Genomic DNA, 19,590 nt, shown 5'->3' with positions numbered 1-19,590 from the left:
TCTGTACACACAAACAATTATAAAGTCCAATATTGTTTTTTATTGTTCCCTTCTTTTGATATTATCTCGTTGATTAATAAAAACATAATTATTACTTTCAATATGTTTATATTTTTTATTTATTGTATTTTTTTTTACTTTTGTGTTAAAAAATAATAAATACTCGCATAATTCGGTTATAACAGAATTAGAGAAGTACTATCACCGAATTATGGTGATTGTCACAGAATTAGACAAGTCATCGCGGTTTGATTAAGCTCATTTTACGCTGAGTTAATTCATATGTGTTAAGATTACACTTGTTCCATATGATAAATAGAAGATTGATTAATGTTCCTATTAAAAATAAAAATAAAATTTATGAAGTTTAACCTGCTTTTTTTTTCATATTCTGTTTTGTCACAGAATTAGATGAGTTGACTATACTTTATATGGATACCTAAATAACACCCAGAATCACAGCCAACTTATACAATTGAAATTGCTTAAAACATTTACGTTTGTCATTATAACATAAAAACACTTTATATTTTTCACATAACATGAAGGAACGAAATTGGAACAATATATGCATAGCTGACGGGTGTTCTTCTTCCAAATTGGGTAATGACTAATCCCATCAGATCGTACAGAATCAAAGTGAAAATCTAGATGTCTTGCAGGAGTTTTTCGTAGCTTTTTTGGGCAATTGGCGAGTCAGGAATACTGAGGAGACTCCAGAGATGCCGATGTTCCTAAGTTTTTGAGAGACGACCACGTCTTTTGGTAATAAGAGCTTTCCCTGACTTTCGCATTTGCTCTGAAACGGCTAATTAAAAATCATACAGTGGCATATACCATGTGTCTGTATTTATTGATGATGATATGATATTTACATGCTTAGCAGTGAGATAAAAGTGTCCAGGAATCGATACTGGAACAATCAGTAAAAGTATCCTTGAATGCATAACAAGCCAAATATGACAGATTTGGAAAAGTACAAAAAAACATGATTAAAGCAAAAAAACAACCAAACCAAATGTTTTACCTTATTTTAGAAAGACTAAAGAATGAATTAATATTTTTTTTCATGGCTTTACTCACCTTTTTGATATTGAAATCTTAATTTGAAAATCACGGTTTTTTCCGCGCACCCAAACCGTCGCACGCGCTAGACTAAATCTATAATATATCTGATGGATAACATTTACACTGTATAAATTAATTACATTCCAATTCTCGATGAAATGCTGTTTAAGATGTAAGGTAGTTTTTTTAGATATTGTTTATAGTTAGCCTATAAAAAATTCTTGAACTTCGTCGTCCATATATGGATTTGTATGCGGTAAGGGGATAAAGAAGTTTCACTTCAATAAATTAATAATGTATGAATACTCATTACCTTGGGTACAGCTGCTTTTGTGTGATTTAAGTGCATACCACCAACTTCGACTATAGCAGGAACTAAAGGCTTTTCTCCATTAAATGTAAAATGTGTATTCACCAAAATCAAGCTCATGTTCGTTGACAATTCTTGCAAGGGCACTTCAACGCCGTAATGCTTTTCTATCATCGTCTTCTCCATCCGATGGAAAGCAGACACCCCAAAGTGTAGCATAGCAAGAAGAAACGTGTTCGTCATTTTCTCCATAAGTGTAAACCGGCCCTTTTTGGGGGTATATGTTATTGGGAGGTATGCCGGATTGTAAAAAAGACCAAAGCGATCATAGAACCACGGCAACATTAAACTTGACGACAAACCAATGATCGGAACTTTTATTCCATGTACGTGCAGTAATCCGAGCATACAATCACTTATAAAAGCTTCAACTAGAACAATGTCATAATCGTTTTGTACAGCAGCGACTAGCGGCGCATATCGTACAGCTTTCTCACATATACCAGAAACCAATGTTCCCATCGTTTTGGAAATGGCCCATACTTCTATAAATTGACCCACAGTACTTCTTGTTATGAAATTTGGTTCTGGTATAACTGAAATATCAATTAATTCCTGAGTGCCTGTTTCTATGAGGTCTTGAAAACTTATGTCCGTATAATTCGCGATAGGTTCTTTTAAGGGGAAAAATGATGCAACGGTAACTTGGTGACCACGTAGAGCTAATTGCCTTAAAAGTGGATCGAAGACCATATGATGACTTTTTCCAGGATGAGGAAAGAGTCCTAGGATTCGCGCACCGTAAACATTGTTTGCAAAAGTTATAATCGAAAATAATATAACGAGTATAGAACGCATTGTGTTAGATATTCACTCACTGTATCACTAGCAAGCTATATTTTCTCCAAAATTGTGTACAATACTGCATTTATATGGATTATATTTTTACATAATTACTCTTTATCTGATAAATTCACCTAAACGACGGCTCAATGTATCATGTATTCGGTTATCACTCAATCGTATTCAAAACTTGTATGTCATTTTTTGATATCCTTCGATGGCGTATCTAATACAGTTCATGGATTGTGCCAATTCATTGTGTGGAGCCTATAACGGCTGCTTTCTGAATTGAATATTTTACGTGAAGATTGGTGAAGAAAGTCTAAATCCATTAATAAAAATAATTTCTTGTATATGTAATATGACAATACGTACGTACCGAAGAGTCTTCTTGTTGTGGCAAGTAGTCCCATATTAACAGTTTGAGAGTATTTTAAATTTAATGACAATGTACAATGGTTTCTTAAAGCAGTAGATATGATGAGAAAATAACTCCTATGTTTGTCTCGTCAGCAGAATTTTCCGTCAAGGATTTTTTTATTATTAGGTAAGTAATATCTGATAGAGATTTTGTTTCGCGGATAAGGATTACAATGTATCCGCATACATAGTAAGTATATATACCAATAAAGATAATACTCGTTTACTTAATAGTTAATGCAGTGATAAGAATAATATTATAGATGATCAGTAAATATGCTGGTGTTTGGCGAATGTATTATAGCACACGTCATGTACACACAAACTTTTATTATGATAAGAACGACTAGACATCGATCGATATATTTTTAGGATTAACATCAATCAACCTAACTCAGAACACTGATAAAAAGAGTGTAAATATACCTTAAACGTAAATAATTTGTGTGGCTTATATTCATAATAACATGATAATAACATAACATAACTGTTTTATATATGTACATCTAATATTTGGATAATTGCACAAAACTCACCCTTGGCAATGGTTTCTCAGTATGGTCTAGATGCATCCCGCCGATTTCAACCAGTCCGGGCAGCAGCGGCCTAACACCATTCAATGCATGGAAAGTATTCACCATAACCATCGTCATATTCATGGACAACTCATACAACGGCACCTCCACGCCAAAATGTTTTTCAATTATTTTCTTTTCCTTGTTCTGAACTGAGTTATGAAACCATAAATAATAGTAAATGTTCATCAATGAATTTTGTATTCTCTGTATGAAAGTCATAGAAGCAGTCCAGGAGCCAGTAGCCACAGGAATGTATGACGGATTGTTTGTTACACCAATGCGATCCGGAACCCATGGAATTAAAGCACAACTGGACAGTGCGATAACCGGCGCTTTTATCTCATACACGTATAGTAATCCAAGCATACAGTCACTAGTGAAACTCTCAGTTAAAACCAAATCGTATTTCTCTTTCAATGCGCTCACAAGTGGCGGCCAGTCCACAGCTTTTGAACAAATGTTCAAAGCCTTGGCTGCAAACGCGTCGATGGTGGACACTCTTTCCAACACCTCGCCTATTAATGGTATGCGGAAAAAAATGCTACGGGATTCGAAGGAGGACATATTCAACGTTTCCAATCCAACATTAGCAATACCCTGCAAATTGACGTTCGTATAATTCGCTGGCGGATTTTGCAGGGGGAAAAACGATGCAACCGTTACTTGATGTCCACGTTTAGATAGTTCTTTGAGGAGTGGTTCAAATACCATGTGGTGACTTTTCCCTGTGTGCGCGAACAGGCCTAAGATTCTTGCGTTGTGAACATAGTTAATAAATGTTATTAAAATAATGAATGTGGGGCGCATGTTGGAAGAGATCTTCTCTATATAGAGACACGCGACATACTGCGTGCACTGCATGCGCCAGCTGCACTGTAGATAGTTAATTTGCGAGCTATTTTTATAGACTACCATGAGTAACAATTGAGATCAGAAAAACAAACAATATAAACATTTTTTATCGATTTAGTGACATCATCATTATCATTTTCTCATACCTATATAAATATTATTTTATCAATAGGTGGTACCAGACTTTCATGTAGAGAAACCTACTATAGTATCTACCTACTTACATTTTTCACATATTTCACCCAAAAATTAAGACAACAACAAACGATTTGTGCTATTATCAATTTATCATAATAACTATATTTATTGAAATATTGCTTAGTGCATTGTTATTGCAATGATTCCCTATCTATAAAGAGATTTCATAATAATTATGAGGATTGTTTAATTGATAAATATGAAAATCACTACATAGTATAAAACAAAGTCGCTTTCTCTGTCCCTATGTATGCTTAAATCTTTAAAACTACGCAACGGATTTTGATGCGGTTTTTTTTTTAATAGAAAGAGTGATTCAAGAGGAAGGTTTTAGCACAGACTAATACGTTTTAGAATATAATTTATTAGGTTTTAGACAAAGCGAGCGAAGCCGCGGGTGGTAAGCTAGTTATCTATAATTAGATTTGTTACTTCTAAGAATCGACCTTATGAGTGCTTTTCCTTCCACTTGTGCGAGGGAAATCTGTCGTGCGAGGATGTCAAGCTGAACTGTGAAATTGTGTAGGGAATTCAACCAAAGCTGTGCGGTACGAGAATACGTTGAAATGTTTTATAGAACTAATAAACATATCTCGCACGCAGCACTCGTTTTGTATGCGCAAAAAACCTAGCAACGCTGAGCCCTTTACACCAAAGATTTCAGCACAGCTGCGAGGCGAGGTAATAGAAGCGATGTGATTTATTATTTACAAACACATTCCACGCACGTAATTGGTGGAAAACCACCATAATGTCAATGCGTTCGCCATTCCTATCGAATTTCGCAAGCGAGTGATGACGTTCTCTTTTCATTTTATTCATCAAGTTTGTAATCCTTATTATTGACCCTAACGACCGATGCAATAATGTCGTTACAGTACCCAGGTAGCAAATTTTCAGAAAATTTTGGCACCGACTTCTAATAATAGGTACTTATAAATAATATTATGAAGTACATAATTAATAATAATATCAAATCTTTTTTATTTTTTACTTTTCCGTTTTAGAAGTCTGTTGTTTTTAACGTAGGTAGTTATTTTTATAGATAATTTTTTGCAGATTTCAGATTTCAGGTTTTCATAAATTATCTCAATTCTGTTATTATCACATTGATATGTTGCAAATCATATCCTAAAGGTTGATACTTGATAACATTATGTTCTGTTACTCAATGCTGAGAGATATCTGAAATATAATCTTTCTTATCTCAAACAGTTCTGAGATATGGCTTTATTTCTCTATAATAATGAATGTTGTTTAAAGGTTATTTGAGGGATATCAGTGAAATAAAAGAAGTTATATAAAATTAATTTTAATTTATTATCAAAATACTGTACTAGTGTGTTCTAAACTCACTTATGTAATATTGACTGACACTTCATGTGGACCACATAATAAATAAAACCTAAAAGAATAATTCTCCTGTTCTTACACCGCAATTAGCACCACAATCATTCTGAAAAGAAAATATTAAGTTATTAGATAAATGATTATAGACACAATATACATCATTAAAAAAATAAACATATTGCCCCAAGTAAGGGGTCATTCAAGTATTACATAACACAATTTGGCGGGAAAGGGGGGTTAAACTTTACGATGCGTTACTGTGGTACAGAAAAGTGAGGGAGGGGGGTCAAAAATCTTCAAAAATTGTGTTACATAATACTTAAACGCTCCCTAAGCCATTAAAAGTTTCACAATAATTGTGAAATAAATTATATCCATTATATTTTATAATCTCACGCTAACTCAGCAAATAGCACCAAAAAAAAAAAATTAATAGTCACAAATTGATAATTTATGGCAACAAGCAGTGACTTGCATTATTATCATCTATTTAAAGTTAATAGTGCACTGTTATTGTAAAGATACCTTATCTATTAATTATTAAATAGATATTATAAAAATAAAAATGATTTTTTTATTGATTAATAGGATGGTTATTATTTCCTGTATATTTAGGTTTTTACTGATAAACCATAATTAATTAATTCTATTAAAACAAATTCGATATAAATTAAATGTGACAATGAAAATTTTTATTTGAATAATAAAAATCATAAATAATGTTTTGCAATGTTACTTCCAAATACTAAACCCTCATTGATTCAAAACTGCTTTCAAACTTTGTAAAAAGAATAATGCCTATTTACTTTATTTAAGTATTCAGCATGAATAATTAAGTAACCCATTTACTCACCCATATAAATACAAGAAGAACGATAATAAATAAAATGCAAGTTTGATCCAGCCTTCTCGCTGGCAAACTGTCAAAACATCAGCATTCATTATGCTAGTGGGGTCATACAGGCCAGGTCCTGACATCACTGGCCGGTTGCGATATCTAGAACAATTATTTGTATGCTAATTACTGGAGAAAAAACTTATCATTGTACAAACAAATGTATGTGTTGAGGTTAATAGAATGTTCTAGGTGACATACTTCATTTGTATATTAAGAAGATATTGAGACATAATTATGTAAAATAAATTCAACAAACATAATGCAAATATGTACATACATTACATACACAATATTATGGTACATTGAGGTTTCTGTATATGAATTATAATGAACTACTAATTTATAGATATTTATTACAAACATGCATAGAATGTACTTATTTTACTGTTATTGAATCTTCTTCATTCTTCCAGTCATGAGATCATTCTAATTTTGATAAATAAAACTTTTACGCATCTTACCTGTATATGTGATAAATGATCAAAGGAAGATTTATTAGTAACGAAAACCATTCTCCAGACAACAAAAACAATACGTTTATTAACAAATGCAGTAAATACTCCGGCAACACCAGCTGCAAAGAAAAGTTATTGGATTATTGTAGGTTACTTGTAAGTCATTGACCGCTTGTAACACTGTATACTTACAGGATTTAAACTATTGCATTGATCTATCGGATTTTTATAATCAGTTTTTAATTCATCAAATGCTATCACGTGGAATATTGAGAAAAATATAAGAAATGCGTCAATTATTAAGGCAATAATATAAGAAAACGCTGGGAAGCTAAACGCCATTTTGACAAAACAATTTTGAATTTGACACTAGGTAATTGACGACTGACGGAACATCGCCTTGAAAAGTCGTGTGATTTAATAGGCAAAAGAAATTGCATATACAGCCAATATATTAAATAAAAAAAACTTATGTAAATAAATAAATTTTCAATTGACAGCATTTTTTAATTATATGCTATTAGGAAAATTCTATTTACATATAAATTTATTTTTTATGCACGCATAACAGGGTCTGTCTGACTGCTGACACTTGACATCTGGAACCAGACTGAAAAATGTTTGACAAATGAAAATCCACCAACTCAGCTGTAAAAATTCTATATATTTTGGTATTGGTACACATTACAATGTTTTAGCTTGTGATTAATTTCTGTATTATGAAAATTACTATATTGAGTAAAATATGTTCTACGTACGAAAGCAGTAGATAAAATAAATATTTATCTACTAATACAGCTTTTTCGTGTTTGAATGAGATGTGTTTGAATTTTATATCAAGATAATTGAAACAGTAAACATGAAGGGATTTTTAATATGTTTTTTGTATATATTCGGAACTATCTTTTGCATAGAACAAGACTTTAAAGGATTTGATGATAGTATTTTATTTACAATCAATTGGCCAGGCTCTCCTGATGCACTTGAAAATCTTGTAGACAAGGAAATAAAACCTGAGGTTTGTTATGTGTTTCATTTTTTTATTTTTGTTATATTATGCAGCACTCTGCCTGTAGTGTTAGCCTACATATTAGACATTAGTATTTTTGGTCTACATTTAATATAAAAGGTTACCTATTATTTTAGAAAAATGAAATTTTACAAGTTACAACCACACAAAAGGAACAATATGAGTGTCATATACCAATACTGCAAAACAAAGTGACAAACAGCATTGAAGATTATGATGGGCCGACTCCCTTTGAGCTGCTAAAGCCAATATTCTCACAGAAGATTTGTTCCTATCGCTTGGAGAGTTATTGGAGCTATGAAGTATGCCATGGTCGGCATGTTAGACAGTATCATGAGGATAGAGAAGGTTTGTAGTGTGAAGAAATAAATTTATATTGTGCATTTATCATAAAATATTTTTTAAGCTATATCTGAATTTTACTATAGGATACCAATTGCAATATACCCAATTTTTTTTCATGAGCATATAAGTCTAAAACCTTCAAAGATATTGTACCCATAGTAGGCTAATAATCCCTAGTTAGTCTGTCAGTAATGATGATACTGTAGGTACACTTAAACTGTATGAAGATTCATATTTTTAAAATTTATCAGAAAAAAATTAAACGGTACTCTGTAACTCAAATTAGAACATGGCATATACCTTGCATAAGATTTTTTTTCGCGTATTACCTTAGAAAAATTGTATGTAAGTTTAAAAATGTTAATTATATTATAGGCAAACAAGCAAAAACCCATGAATATTACTTGGGCCGTTGGTCTGATGAGGATCATTTGAAGCTGGCCGAAGATATAAAAGCAGCTCAGGAATCTAAAGAGAAACTAAAAACAACTAAAGTGGAAGGAATTACTTTGCCGTATGTGGAAATGGTTATGACTGAGGGTAAATAATATTATGTTTTTAATGTAAAAATATAAAAATGCAATTTAATTTTATAATTTTTCATGCTATTTAAATTATATTAGCTAGATGTACAGTATTATTTATACAATCACAGATAAATCTGTTCAAATTATGCCCATGAAATCTCATAAATAATCATACTCAAATACTCGTGTCACAATGTTAGTATGGTAATACTTCTCCTAAAATAGACAGACAGACGAACGCACAACAAGTGAGCCTATAAGGGTTCAGTTTTTTTCCTTTTGAATTTCGTAACCCTAAAAAACACTTAGCTGTTAATGATAGATAAGAAAGTTACACAATATTTGATAGAACATAATATGTATTTATTATATTTTAGGTAGCATGTGTGACTTGAGTGGCCAACCGCGTAAAACAAGAGTATTGTATGTATGCTACACCCACGGCAAGCATGAGATATACTCCATGAAAGAAACAACTACATGCGAGTATGAAATCATCATACTCTCGGGTTTGCTCTGTGACCATCCACAGTTTAAGTCAAAGGATGTATCGGAAAACGAAATTAATTGTCTTCCTATTGGTGATGCGCCCAAAAAACCAAGGAATTTGTTGAAAAGTGAAGTCGAAAGCTTGAAGCTCAACCATGAATCGATACGATTGAGCAGCAATGTAAGTATTATTTGAAAAGTTATTCATTTGAATTAATATTGTACTTTTCTCTTTGATTATTGCAGCAGTTTTCTTAGAGGTTATTGTTGTGTTGGCAAAATTGCCAGATAGTATAGAAGTTGAGAATATTTAAAACTATAATATTAATTACAGTAGCACCTCTATAAGTCGAATATCAAGGGAGACGCCAAAAAATTCGAGTTATAGAGTTTTCAACTTATGGAGGATTTCGACTTAGGCGGATTTTGATTCGACATAAAGAGTTTGAGGTTTATTCTTATCAATTTTGAGTTACAGAGGTAAAATAAATTAAAATTCAACTTGCAGAGGTCACAAACATGTTTTTATTTATTATAAATCAACATTATTTCAAATCATTTTAAAATAAAAAATATGGCATTAAAAAAGTCAGTATTTTTTTTGCTTTAGATAATTTGGTTGTTCTCTAGCATTTTATAATCTATAAAGAGCAGAAAATTCTTCTTTTTCAAAGATACTGGTTTGCTTTATAAAATTTCGTAAGGTATTCAATACGGTTCTTGCCTCTTTGATGGAAACCCATGGAGCGCATGTACTATTCACGTCTTCTATGTCATCTTAATCATTAGTATCGGTTTTCTGAGCTACTGAATCGATAATTTCGTCATCAGATACTTAACGCAAACACGTGTTTCGTCAGGCATAAATTAATTATCGTATACTCCTAAAATGTTTTCTAAGAAACAATAGTGTACTGGTTGTAAAATAAAACGTTGCTATGTTCGAGATACAGAGGTCAAATTTGATTTTTCGAGTTATAGAGTGAAAATATGTACCAAAATGGCTTGGAGGGACTCGGTGATTATTTCGACTAACAGAGGGACAAAATTTCAAGTAATAGAGGTTTTCGGGTTTGAAGGGAAGGGAACAAGACATTTTTTCGAGATTTGGAGGTTTTTGACTTATCGAGGTTCGACTTAACGAGGTGCTACTGTATTAGTTTTAAAAATCTATTTAGTGTTTGAATGTTATAAAAAAGACTGTATCTTTCTTTTATTTGTATATTGCTAGATTTTTGTGTTTAGATTTAAATTTTTTGTGCATTGTAGATTGTTTTGTTTAGTTTGTCGCATTTTTTCTTTTTCAAGTATGTAAGCGTAAAATTTTAATTTTATTTTTTTGTTGATTTAATGCAGTGTATTTGTTTTTCTTTTGCTTCATTAACACCTGTTGGCATGTTTAGGAGAAGGATGCTAAAGATGTTCTAGCTGTATTGAAAGTTGAGAAAATCGATAAGGTAATTTTTATTTTGCATGTTTTTTTGCTTTTTTTTATTCTTGCACATTTGTTGTTTGTAAATACTTTTGTGATGTTTTTCTATACTTACACCGTTACACAAAATTCTAAATAAAAACATAATATATTTTCATGAATTAAAGTTTTATGTATTACGTTTTATCCCACTACCGATAGGCTATAATTATTTTCGTGTAAATAGTAACTATAATGGAACTTTTAAATATAAAATAAAAAAAATGTCCGGTAATTTTTTTTAATTCACCTGATCAAATAATAAAATAAAGTTCGATTTTCATGTTAAAAAATTCAACGCGCGTTGTACTTTCAAAATGACATTTCACGCATATGTGTACGTAACTGATTGGTACAATATAAAATTCATATAATTTCAAAATAAGCATAAAAAAGCATTAAAAAATTATTTATATAAAAATATTTTGAACTAATAATCTGTTTTCAGGATGGCGAAACACACTTGAAGTTTGAACTACATCCCCTTTCTGAGGAGGGTGAAACTCAGTCGGGTAAAACCACACCACTTATTGACAAGCCGGTGCCGATAACTGACGATTCGCCTGTACGAGCTTTCCTCAATGGGGAGAACTGTTTGGATGGGGTGAGTTTAAACTTGGTTTTATTGCGTAAGAATCTAAGCTAATTTGACCAGGGCTATAGCAATATATGCTAGATTTCCCCGAAAACAAATGCTCAGTTTACGACTATCAATAATTTTATGAAGAATGGAAAAGATTCGATGATAGAACGGGATTCGAACCCTCTTCCATCGATCATCCAATGACCTATAATTTGAACTTAATATTGGTCTATATTAATTTAAGTTTGTAATTTTTTAATGATTGCCGCACATACAAAGAGGTAAACAGAAAACCAGTCAGACAAACATAAAAAAATATTAAGTATTCATTATTCAGAGGGCTATAAAGTAAATGCATAGCAATTACCCTTTTAAAAATTATTACCTTATGTACAGAAATAGTCTGGTTACTGTTTATTATGCATATATAGGTATCTATAATATCAGGTCATTATAAAATCAAACACAACACAGTTTTACATAATGATTTATTTATAAAAAACATCTATATATTGTATACAAATAATTATAATTTCATGACTCAATACAACACATTTACAACACAATATGTCGACGGCAGTCGTCGACGCGCCGGCGGCAGCCTTTGCCGTTCACAACTTACCGTTCGTCTGTAAGAACGCTTAGCCGTTTAACTATTGTTCACATCCAATAGTTATTGAAGGGGTTGAAGCTAGGCGTTTCACTATTATTATAAAACACACTAGCGGTCCGCCCCGGCTTCGCCCGTAGTACATATTTCGCAATAAAAGGTAGTCTATGTTCTTTCTCAGGGTCTAAAGATTGTCTGTGCCAAATTTCATCAAAATTGGTTAAGAGGTTTATGTGTGAAAACAATACATATATTATACATAATTACAAACTTTTCCTCTTTATAATATTATTACTGGCTTCCGCCCACGACTTTGTACGTGCATCCCCGTTTTTCCCCGTTCCCGCAAGAGTTTCGGGAAATCCGGATGCCTACGTCCTAACATCTACCTGCATGCCAAATTTCAGCCCGATACGTCCAGTGGATTGGGCTGTGCGTTGATAGATCACTATATCAGTCACCTTTGAGTTTAATATATAAATATAGATTATTTCAAACACATTAGGGCACGGGGTGGTGGAAGTACGAGTTCTGTTACGGTCGCCACGTGACGCAGTACCACGTGGACCGCTCGGGCACGCGCACCACGCTCAAGCTGGGCGAGTTCGATGAGCGGGCACATCTCGAGTGGATCAAGGAGAACAGGGGCAAGGCGCCTAAACCCGTGGGTGAGTGTGTGTGGGGCACGGTGTTGTGGGGCAAGGCGTAGGGCAGGTCAGGTTTCGCTAAGGGCAGCACTTGACGCAGTACCACGCTCAAGCTGGGCGAGTTCGACGAGCGGGCACATCTCGAGTGGATCAAGGAGAATAGGGGCAAGGCGCCCAAACCCGTGGGTGAGTGTGTGTGGGGCACGGTGTTGTGGGGCACAGTGTTGTGGGGCAAGGCGTAGGGCAGGTCAGGTTTCGCTAAGGGCAGCACTTGACGCAGTACCACGCTCAAGCTGGGCGAGTTCGACGAGCGGGCACATCTCGAGTGGATCAAGGAGAATAGGGGCAAGGCGCCTAAACCCGTGGGTGAGTGTGTGTGGGGCACGGTGTTGTGGGGCAAGGCGTAGGGCAGGTCAGGTTTCGCTAAGGGCAGCACTTGACGCAGTACCACGCTCAAGCTGGGCGAGTTCGACGAGCGGGCACATCTCGAGTGGATCAAGGAGAATAGGGGCAAGGCGCCCAAACCCGTGGGTGAGTGTGTGTGGGGCACGGTGTTGTGGGGCACAGTGTTGTGGGGCAAGGCGTAGGGCAGGTCAGGTTTCGCTAAGGGCAGCACTTGACGCAGTACCACGTTCAAGCTGGGCGAGTTCGACGAGCGGGCACATCTCGAGTGGATCAAGGAGAATAGGGGCAAGGCGCCTAAACCCGTGGGTGAGTGTGTGTGGGGCACGGTGTTGTGGGGCAAGGCGTAGGGCAGGTCAGGTTTCGCTAAGGGCAGCACTTGACGCAGTACCACGCTCAAGCTGGGCGAGTTCGACGAGCGGGCACATCTCCAGTGGATCCTGTGGAACCTGTGGAACCTGTGAAGCCTGTGGGTGAGTATTGTAGTTTATAGAATACGGTATATGTTTGTAACAAGTCAATAACTGCGTTAAAAACAACCGACTTCAAACTTGCACTTGCAACATTTACAAATACAGACAAAAATGCTAATAAAATAAAAACTACTGGGCCTATCCGAATAAAATTTTTATGGGACCAATTCGACACCATCCCGCATCGAACAAAAAAAGAATCACGTAAATCGGTTCAGAAACCACGGAGTAATCGGTGTACATACATAAAAAAAAAAAAAAACATACCGGCCGAATTGATAACCTCCTCTTTTTTTTTGAAGTCGGTTAAAAATGCGAAAAAAATTGATCGTGAAGTGACATTTCAAAGTCCAACGAACTCTATAATTCGAACTGTTACTGTTCGTTATTACAGGGCAAGGGGTAATAATTATTAATTATTAATTATTAATCTGTATTTCTCGATCTAGAACATAGCCACAATGTTTTGTTATAATATTATTATGTGCATTTATTGCGAATTTTAGGTTTACTTATTGGGATCAAAATTGTCTCTATTTCAATTCACAGCATTTAGAATGAGCGAAAGCTCATTCTAAATACAAGCGTAGAGCATTCTTTCGTTGTTCTTAGTGTGTTCGAAAAGATTCTATGCATTGTTTTAATACTGAACAATTACACTGAATACGAGTTTTCGTTTACACTAAAAGATCCCGAAATAATGCTCTTGCTCTAGCACTAGCTCTAAGTTTGATGTAAATGCACCGTTACATGTATATTTTCATAACTATATGTTTATTATAAGTACTAAAAATATTTATTAATATTCATTTTTCAAATTGCAGAAGTCCGTACATCAGTGTCGCATTTCTATTCGAATGGGGACATTTGCGACCAAACCGGCAAGCCGAGACAAACAGAAGTGAAACTAAAGTGTTTAGAAAACTCGTCAAGCCCCGCCCAAGTGTCTCTCTATCTCCTAGAACCTAGGACTTGTCATTATATTCTAGGAGTTGAGTCGCCATTGATCTGTGAGATTTTGCCGCTTGCGGATGAAAATGGACTCATCAAAATGAAATCGAGTCTGGATAGCTTGAGTGAGAAGATTGAGGATTAGAATAAATGTTTATTTATGATATTGTGATGTTTTATTAATACTTCCTGCTCCTGATAATAACGGTCTTATTCCATAAAGTAACCTCTTTTGAATACGCGTGTATGGAAATATAAAATCGTTATAGTTAAATAATGATTTTTTTTTAATTGACAAAATTTATCTGCAAAAAAGTTTAGATAAAAGAGATTTCTTTATTGATAAGTTCTAACTATAATTATCTAAGTTCAAGATACTGAACCTACAATTTTCTGTAGTAACCTAGCATATTTGAATAAAATAATATAGTTTCTATGACGAACGATGAAAAAATCGTAATACTTCATTATGCTTCGTCATACCTATAAAGATAGTTTTAAGTTTTAACGATTATTATTGATTAGTTTCCATCTAGATTCGATTATGTATTTTTTTATTCCTACAGGTAGGCATAATAATTTATTGTAAGGTCGGTTTGATTGGTGAAAATATTACTGAGTATTTATTACAGTTGACTAGTTTAAATAGAACTCGGTTAAGTATATTGAACGCAGTTTATCGTGTAAGAAGTAAATAGTGAAACAAGTCGCGCAAACGCAACTGTTTTTATTTTTATCTATTCTTAGATAAATTATCTAATTTCAAATCTTATGATAACGTTATAGGTAAGTACATAAACTATAAGCTAACCTTGTTATCTTGCCTTCGTTTTAAATTATTTATAACGTTCATCCAATGTCTGATGGTTGGTTTCATAACTTTCGAATATTTACTATTTAGCTTAGGTATCTAAAAAATGACAAAATATTCATCTATGAAAATAAAATATAATACATATGTATAATAAAATATATAGGTATAATAAGTAGTCGTGGTGCGGTGTTTTGTTATCAAACTCCTCTGAAACGGCTGGGCGGATTATTATGAAATTTCGTGTGCATATCGAGTAGTCAGACCTATCACCACCTAACATAATCTTAATATATATAAATCTCGTGTCACAATGTTTGTCCTCAATGGACTCCTAAACCACTTAACCGATTATAATAAAATTCGCACACCATGTGCAGTTCGATCCAACTTGAGAGATAGGATAGGTTTTATCCCGGAAATCCCACGGGAAAGGGAACTATGCGGGGTGTTCTCTGAAAACGCGGGCGAAGCCGCGGGCGGAAAGCTAGTTATATTTATTTTTCAATCCCCTAAATGACATATATAGTTACCTAAATCATAAAAGTAAGGTAGTACAACTTTTGCCGGGTCAGCTAGTTATTGTATGAAAATATACTGTTACATACTAAGTATGTAACACCTGTACATATTAAGTATGTAACAGTATCTGTGCCTGAACTCAATAATTTTACAATAGGTAGTTAATTGTAGTTCTTACAGGGCTTGCTTTTTATACTGACTTTGTCGACTGCAGTTTATCAAAACATTCAAAAAAGGATAAGGGTAATAAAACACAGCAATTTTAACTTGACATTTATTTACATTCATATCAACAAAACGGGTGTTGTATAAAACAGTTCTTTTAATTTATATCAATTTGTATATACCTAAGATACGGTGCCATGATATAGTGTAAAAATAAATTTTGCGTCTGTATGGATATGATTTTGTAGGTACCGTGACTCCACTACATTTAAATCATCAAGATATAAAGCTTTCCACAAAAATGGTAATTGCCTCGTACAAGCTATATACATACAGCGAGGTATTATAAATAATATCTTTGGGTGATAATAATAAATTACATTTATCCACGAAAAAATAGTTCATCGCGTATTTTTTTAAATAGTCTTTGATAATTTACTTACAAAAAGGTAAGATCAAATCATTCATGTTTTACACAAATAAAATAAATACGCGACTTACTTTACAATCGAAAAGAAATATAGAAAATATTCAAGTAACAAAATGGAAAGCTTGTACATAAGAAAACATAATTAATTGTTTCAGGATTTTCATCGGAGTACCAATAATAATTTCGCTAAATAAGCACATGACACATTTTTTTTGTATGCGAAAATATATCAATTGTTGGTCAATTAATCGCCAAAAATATAATAATATACTTATATAATCCACATATTATTACATGACAACACTCAATCTTCCAAGGAGATTATTTAAAGAAACCAAACCTCGTTCTTACCACAATAATTTTGTCCTAGGTTCTAAGGTTTTAAACAAATCATTCATGAATTAAAATCATGTGATTTTTTGCATTATTGAAAGATGGCAGTGTGAATGGTTTCCTTATCTAGTAAAACCTCCTTGGTCAAGATTCGTGCTGTCAAAATTGTTCTTTTTTAATCTGTACAAACGTCTAACAGCTATTAATTTACAGGTTTTTCAGATTTTACAAATTACAACAACAATGAAATCTCATCCAAGACACCTACCTACCTAGAATTATGTAGATAAAAAATTTATACATTTCATTATCTAGCTCACATCTATTAACAAAGTATTTGTAATCATACTTGAAACATAGTTTTGTCAATAGGTAACTGTGGGTAACACAATAGGGAGAATTACAGTGCGCACAGGTAAAATTCGCATGAATGTTAATTTATTTTTTATTTTTGCTGGTACAAATATTATTGTGAAATAGTACAAAGGACGTATGTGAAAGTCGACACAGATAAACAGAAGTAAATGTGCGATGGTAACTCGAAAAGAACAAATTAATTACCTTATGTTCCTAATACCTAGTTATAGGTATAGCTTGGCAATACTTAAGCATGATGATGCAAAGTAATATAGGTATTATATTCAGACACAAACTAGCATGGTAATCGAATCCACTTACAGCAATATTTTATTAATATTTTAGACATATAAATACCAAATTGGTAGGTAGGTATATAAACACCAACATTACAGTCGTGATAAATTATAATACTAAACCTGTGCGCATTAATTTATGATAATTATTTTTAGTAAACAACTTAATCAGCGATACATTCAGACTCGTAAGACTTGTCAATATACAACCCCTTGATAATAAATTAACGTAAAAGAAAGATAAGACAAAATTTGTTCTCGTGAAGAAGATCAATGAAAATTTCACGATTCAAAATAAAATAATTTCTCTCATATAGGTTTTAAATCTAAGAAAAGGGAACTTATTCAGTCTAAAAAATAGGTATATTGTCTTTGCTCAGACACCAAAACATGATTAATATTAACTAACACATTTAATAAACCCATATATATATTTCCTATAAATAGGTATGTCGTAACGCGTCATTGTAATTAACTTATTTTTAATTAAAGTATGATGCCACAAATCAGTACTCACAAGGAAAAATAATGTTGCCATTTTTTTTCCAAAGACCATAGTTACTTAATATTTTTATGTATTGGCACAAAGCTAAACAATTTTTACTAAATAAAAATAAAGAAAGAAAAATTTATTTAAAAACGCATAAATGTAAATAAAATATTTTAATTAATTCTTAATTTTAAATAAGTAATATCTACTCAAAAGTGCCGACAAGTTTTGAAGGTGTGCCTTATAAAATTACTTTGAAACCTTTGAATTTTGCGTTCATTTTTCTAATAAACATATTATTAAAAGCTGATTTATTGAGCATACGTGCTAATAATTATTTAAGAGTGGCCATTACATAATAAAAAGAAGCAAAATATCTGTAAGAATAAACGTTAAACTTACACAACATAGTAATAATATATTAAATACTTAACACTAAGACATTTTTGACTAAATCAGCGTTCGATGTTATATTCATTTAATATGGTCAGTAAACATCAAGAGACAACGTACAAGGTGTAAATAAATATCATAATCAATACTAAAACGAAAGAAAATCTTTCTTTTATGTGATAGTTTTGTGATCATTGTCCCTTACGTCCTATATCGAAGCTTTGTTAAAAAACATATTAAGTACACTATTACAGACAACAAGGTAAACAATAAATACATTGATCACTTTGAGATCATCTTATTAACCTAAAAATCTTATATTTTTAAAACAAAGAACACTAAATCTGTTTCTGAACATGGCCACGTCGTTTCAAAGTGGTAACACCGACACAAAAACAAAAAGGCAACATAATATTATGGTATATTTTATAAATATTTTCAATCTGTTTGAATGTAACAAAGTAATCGGTAAATAAAGACTATTTTCAATACTTAAAGTAATTTATTGGTAGCACGAGAACTTTGGACGACAAAAAAATACCTACTGTAAACAATAATATGACACTTGCTGAAAAAAAAAGATGTCTCAACTCTTTGGCGCATTCGAACGGTCGCGAACGCAACGTAATCTTATCACTTACTTAATTTAAAATAACAATAGAAATAAACGATTTTGGGGAATACTTTGGAAACGATAAATCCTTTGACACAAACCTTAACCTTACACTTATTAGTTAACAACTGTGCACATGGACTCGTTTTCGAACCTTACATTTACTGCTCGAGTGCACCGGTTACATCACAACAAACGTTCAAAAACAACCTTTTCGCATTGTCCTTTTCTCTCGGTATAAACGTGAAACAATTCTAGAAAACTCTAGAAACTTCTAGTACGGTCTGGACAGTTCCTTGGACCGTTTCAATTGCACTTTGAGTCTCTTGGTGCCGATCTGGAAGCCGTTCATGGCCTGTATGGCGGCCTGCGCCGAGGCCGCGTTGTCGTACGACACGAAGCCGAAACACTTGGACAGGTTCGTCTGTTTGTCGATGAACACTTTGGCCGAGACCACGTGACCGAACGGCAGGAACGTGGACGCCAGGTCCGTGTCCGTGAACTCTTGCGGCAGGTGGTATATGAATAGGTTCCCGCCTTCCGGCCCTGGAATCAGATAGAAAATAAAATGTTTAGTTTTATAGCATTCAAATGATTTATAAATGAAAAATTTTACAGAGGCAGGATTCGAACCGTCACCATACCGTGGCGACGCCTGACCTCTCGGCCACCAGTGATCG

At 33.4% G+C, this 19,590-nt stretch overlaps 4 protein-coding genes across 7 annotated transcripts in view; 1 reads left to right on the top strand and 3 right to left on the bottom strand.

Moving 5' to 3' along the window:
- LOC149909146 (UDP-glucosyltransferase 2-like) overlaps nucleotides 1-4,072 on the bottom strand; it is a 28,309-nt gene extending 24,237 nt beyond the window's left edge. Inside the window, exon 1 of the mRNA XM_090101379.1 lies at nucleotides 3,178-4,072. Within this exon, the coding sequence (XP_089957505.1) occupies nucleotides 3,178-4,026 (849 nt within the window). The 5' untranslated portion in view covers nucleotides 4,027-4,072. The remainder of the gene's footprint in view (nucleotides 1-3,177) is intronic.
- A 1,492-nt stretch (nucleotides 4,073-5,564) lies between these two features.
- Nucleotides 5,565-7,356, bottom strand: cni (protein cornichon). The gene is made up of 4 exons (XM_090120242.1): nucleotides 7,165-7,356; nucleotides 6,979-7,091; nucleotides 6,473-6,616; nucleotides 5,565-5,725 (listed from the first exon to the last, which is right to left on the bottom strand). The coding sequence occupies exons 1-4, from the start codon at nucleotides 7,312-7,314 to the stop codon at nucleotides 5,698-5,700; spliced, it is 435 nt and encodes a 144-aa protein (XP_089976368.1). The 5' UTR covers nucleotides 7,315-7,356; the 3' UTR covers nucleotides 5,565-5,697.
- Nucleotides 7,357-7,590: 234 nt separating this feature from the next.
- Nucleotides 7,591-14,666, top strand: LOC149909144 (endoplasmic reticulum lectin 1). Of its 2 annotated transcripts, XM_090101377.1 has the most exons (8): nucleotides 7,591-7,990; nucleotides 8,119-8,350; nucleotides 8,723-8,887; nucleotides 9,252-9,544; nucleotides 10,767-10,820; nucleotides 11,283-11,438; nucleotides 12,533-12,695; nucleotides 14,374-14,666. In XM_090101377.1, exons 1-8 carry the CDS (start codon nucleotides 7,832-7,834, stop codon nucleotides 14,643-14,645), a joined length of 1,494 nt encoding a protein of 497 aa, XP_089957503.1. In that variant the 5' UTR covers nucleotides 7,591-7,831; the 3' UTR covers nucleotides 14,646-14,666. The 2 variants fall into 2 exon arrangements, with proteins under 2 accessions (XP_089957503.1, XP_089957504.1); XM_090101378.1 differs by lacking the exon at nucleotides 10,767-10,820.
- Nucleotides 14,667-16,093: 1,427 nt separating this feature from the next.
- LOC149909143 (CUGBP Elav-like family member 2) overlaps nucleotides 16,094-19,590 on the bottom strand; it is a 291,622-nt gene continuing 288,125 nt past the window's right edge. For all 3 annotated transcript variants that reach the window (XM_090101384.1, XM_090101382.1, XM_090101383.1), the window contains one exon: nucleotides 16,094-19,456. In XM_090101384.1, the coding sequence (XP_089957510.1) occupies nucleotides 19,185-19,456 (272 nt within the window). In that variant the 3' untranslated portion in view covers nucleotides 16,094-19,184. The remainder of the gene's footprint in view (nucleotides 19,457-19,590) is intronic.

This window comes from Colias eurytheme, chromosome 4 (assembly GCF_061535395.1).
Source record: "Colias eurytheme isolate Ceu_HAF_F1 chromosome 4, ilColEury1 Martin Lab GWU primary, whole genome shotgun sequence".
In the NCBI taxonomy this organism is placed as follows: domain Eukaryota; kingdom Metazoa; phylum Arthropoda; class Insecta; order Lepidoptera; family Pieridae; genus Colias; species Colias eurytheme.
Note: the sequence above shows the minus strand (reverse complement) of the source record. Positions and strands in the feature narration are given on the sequence as shown.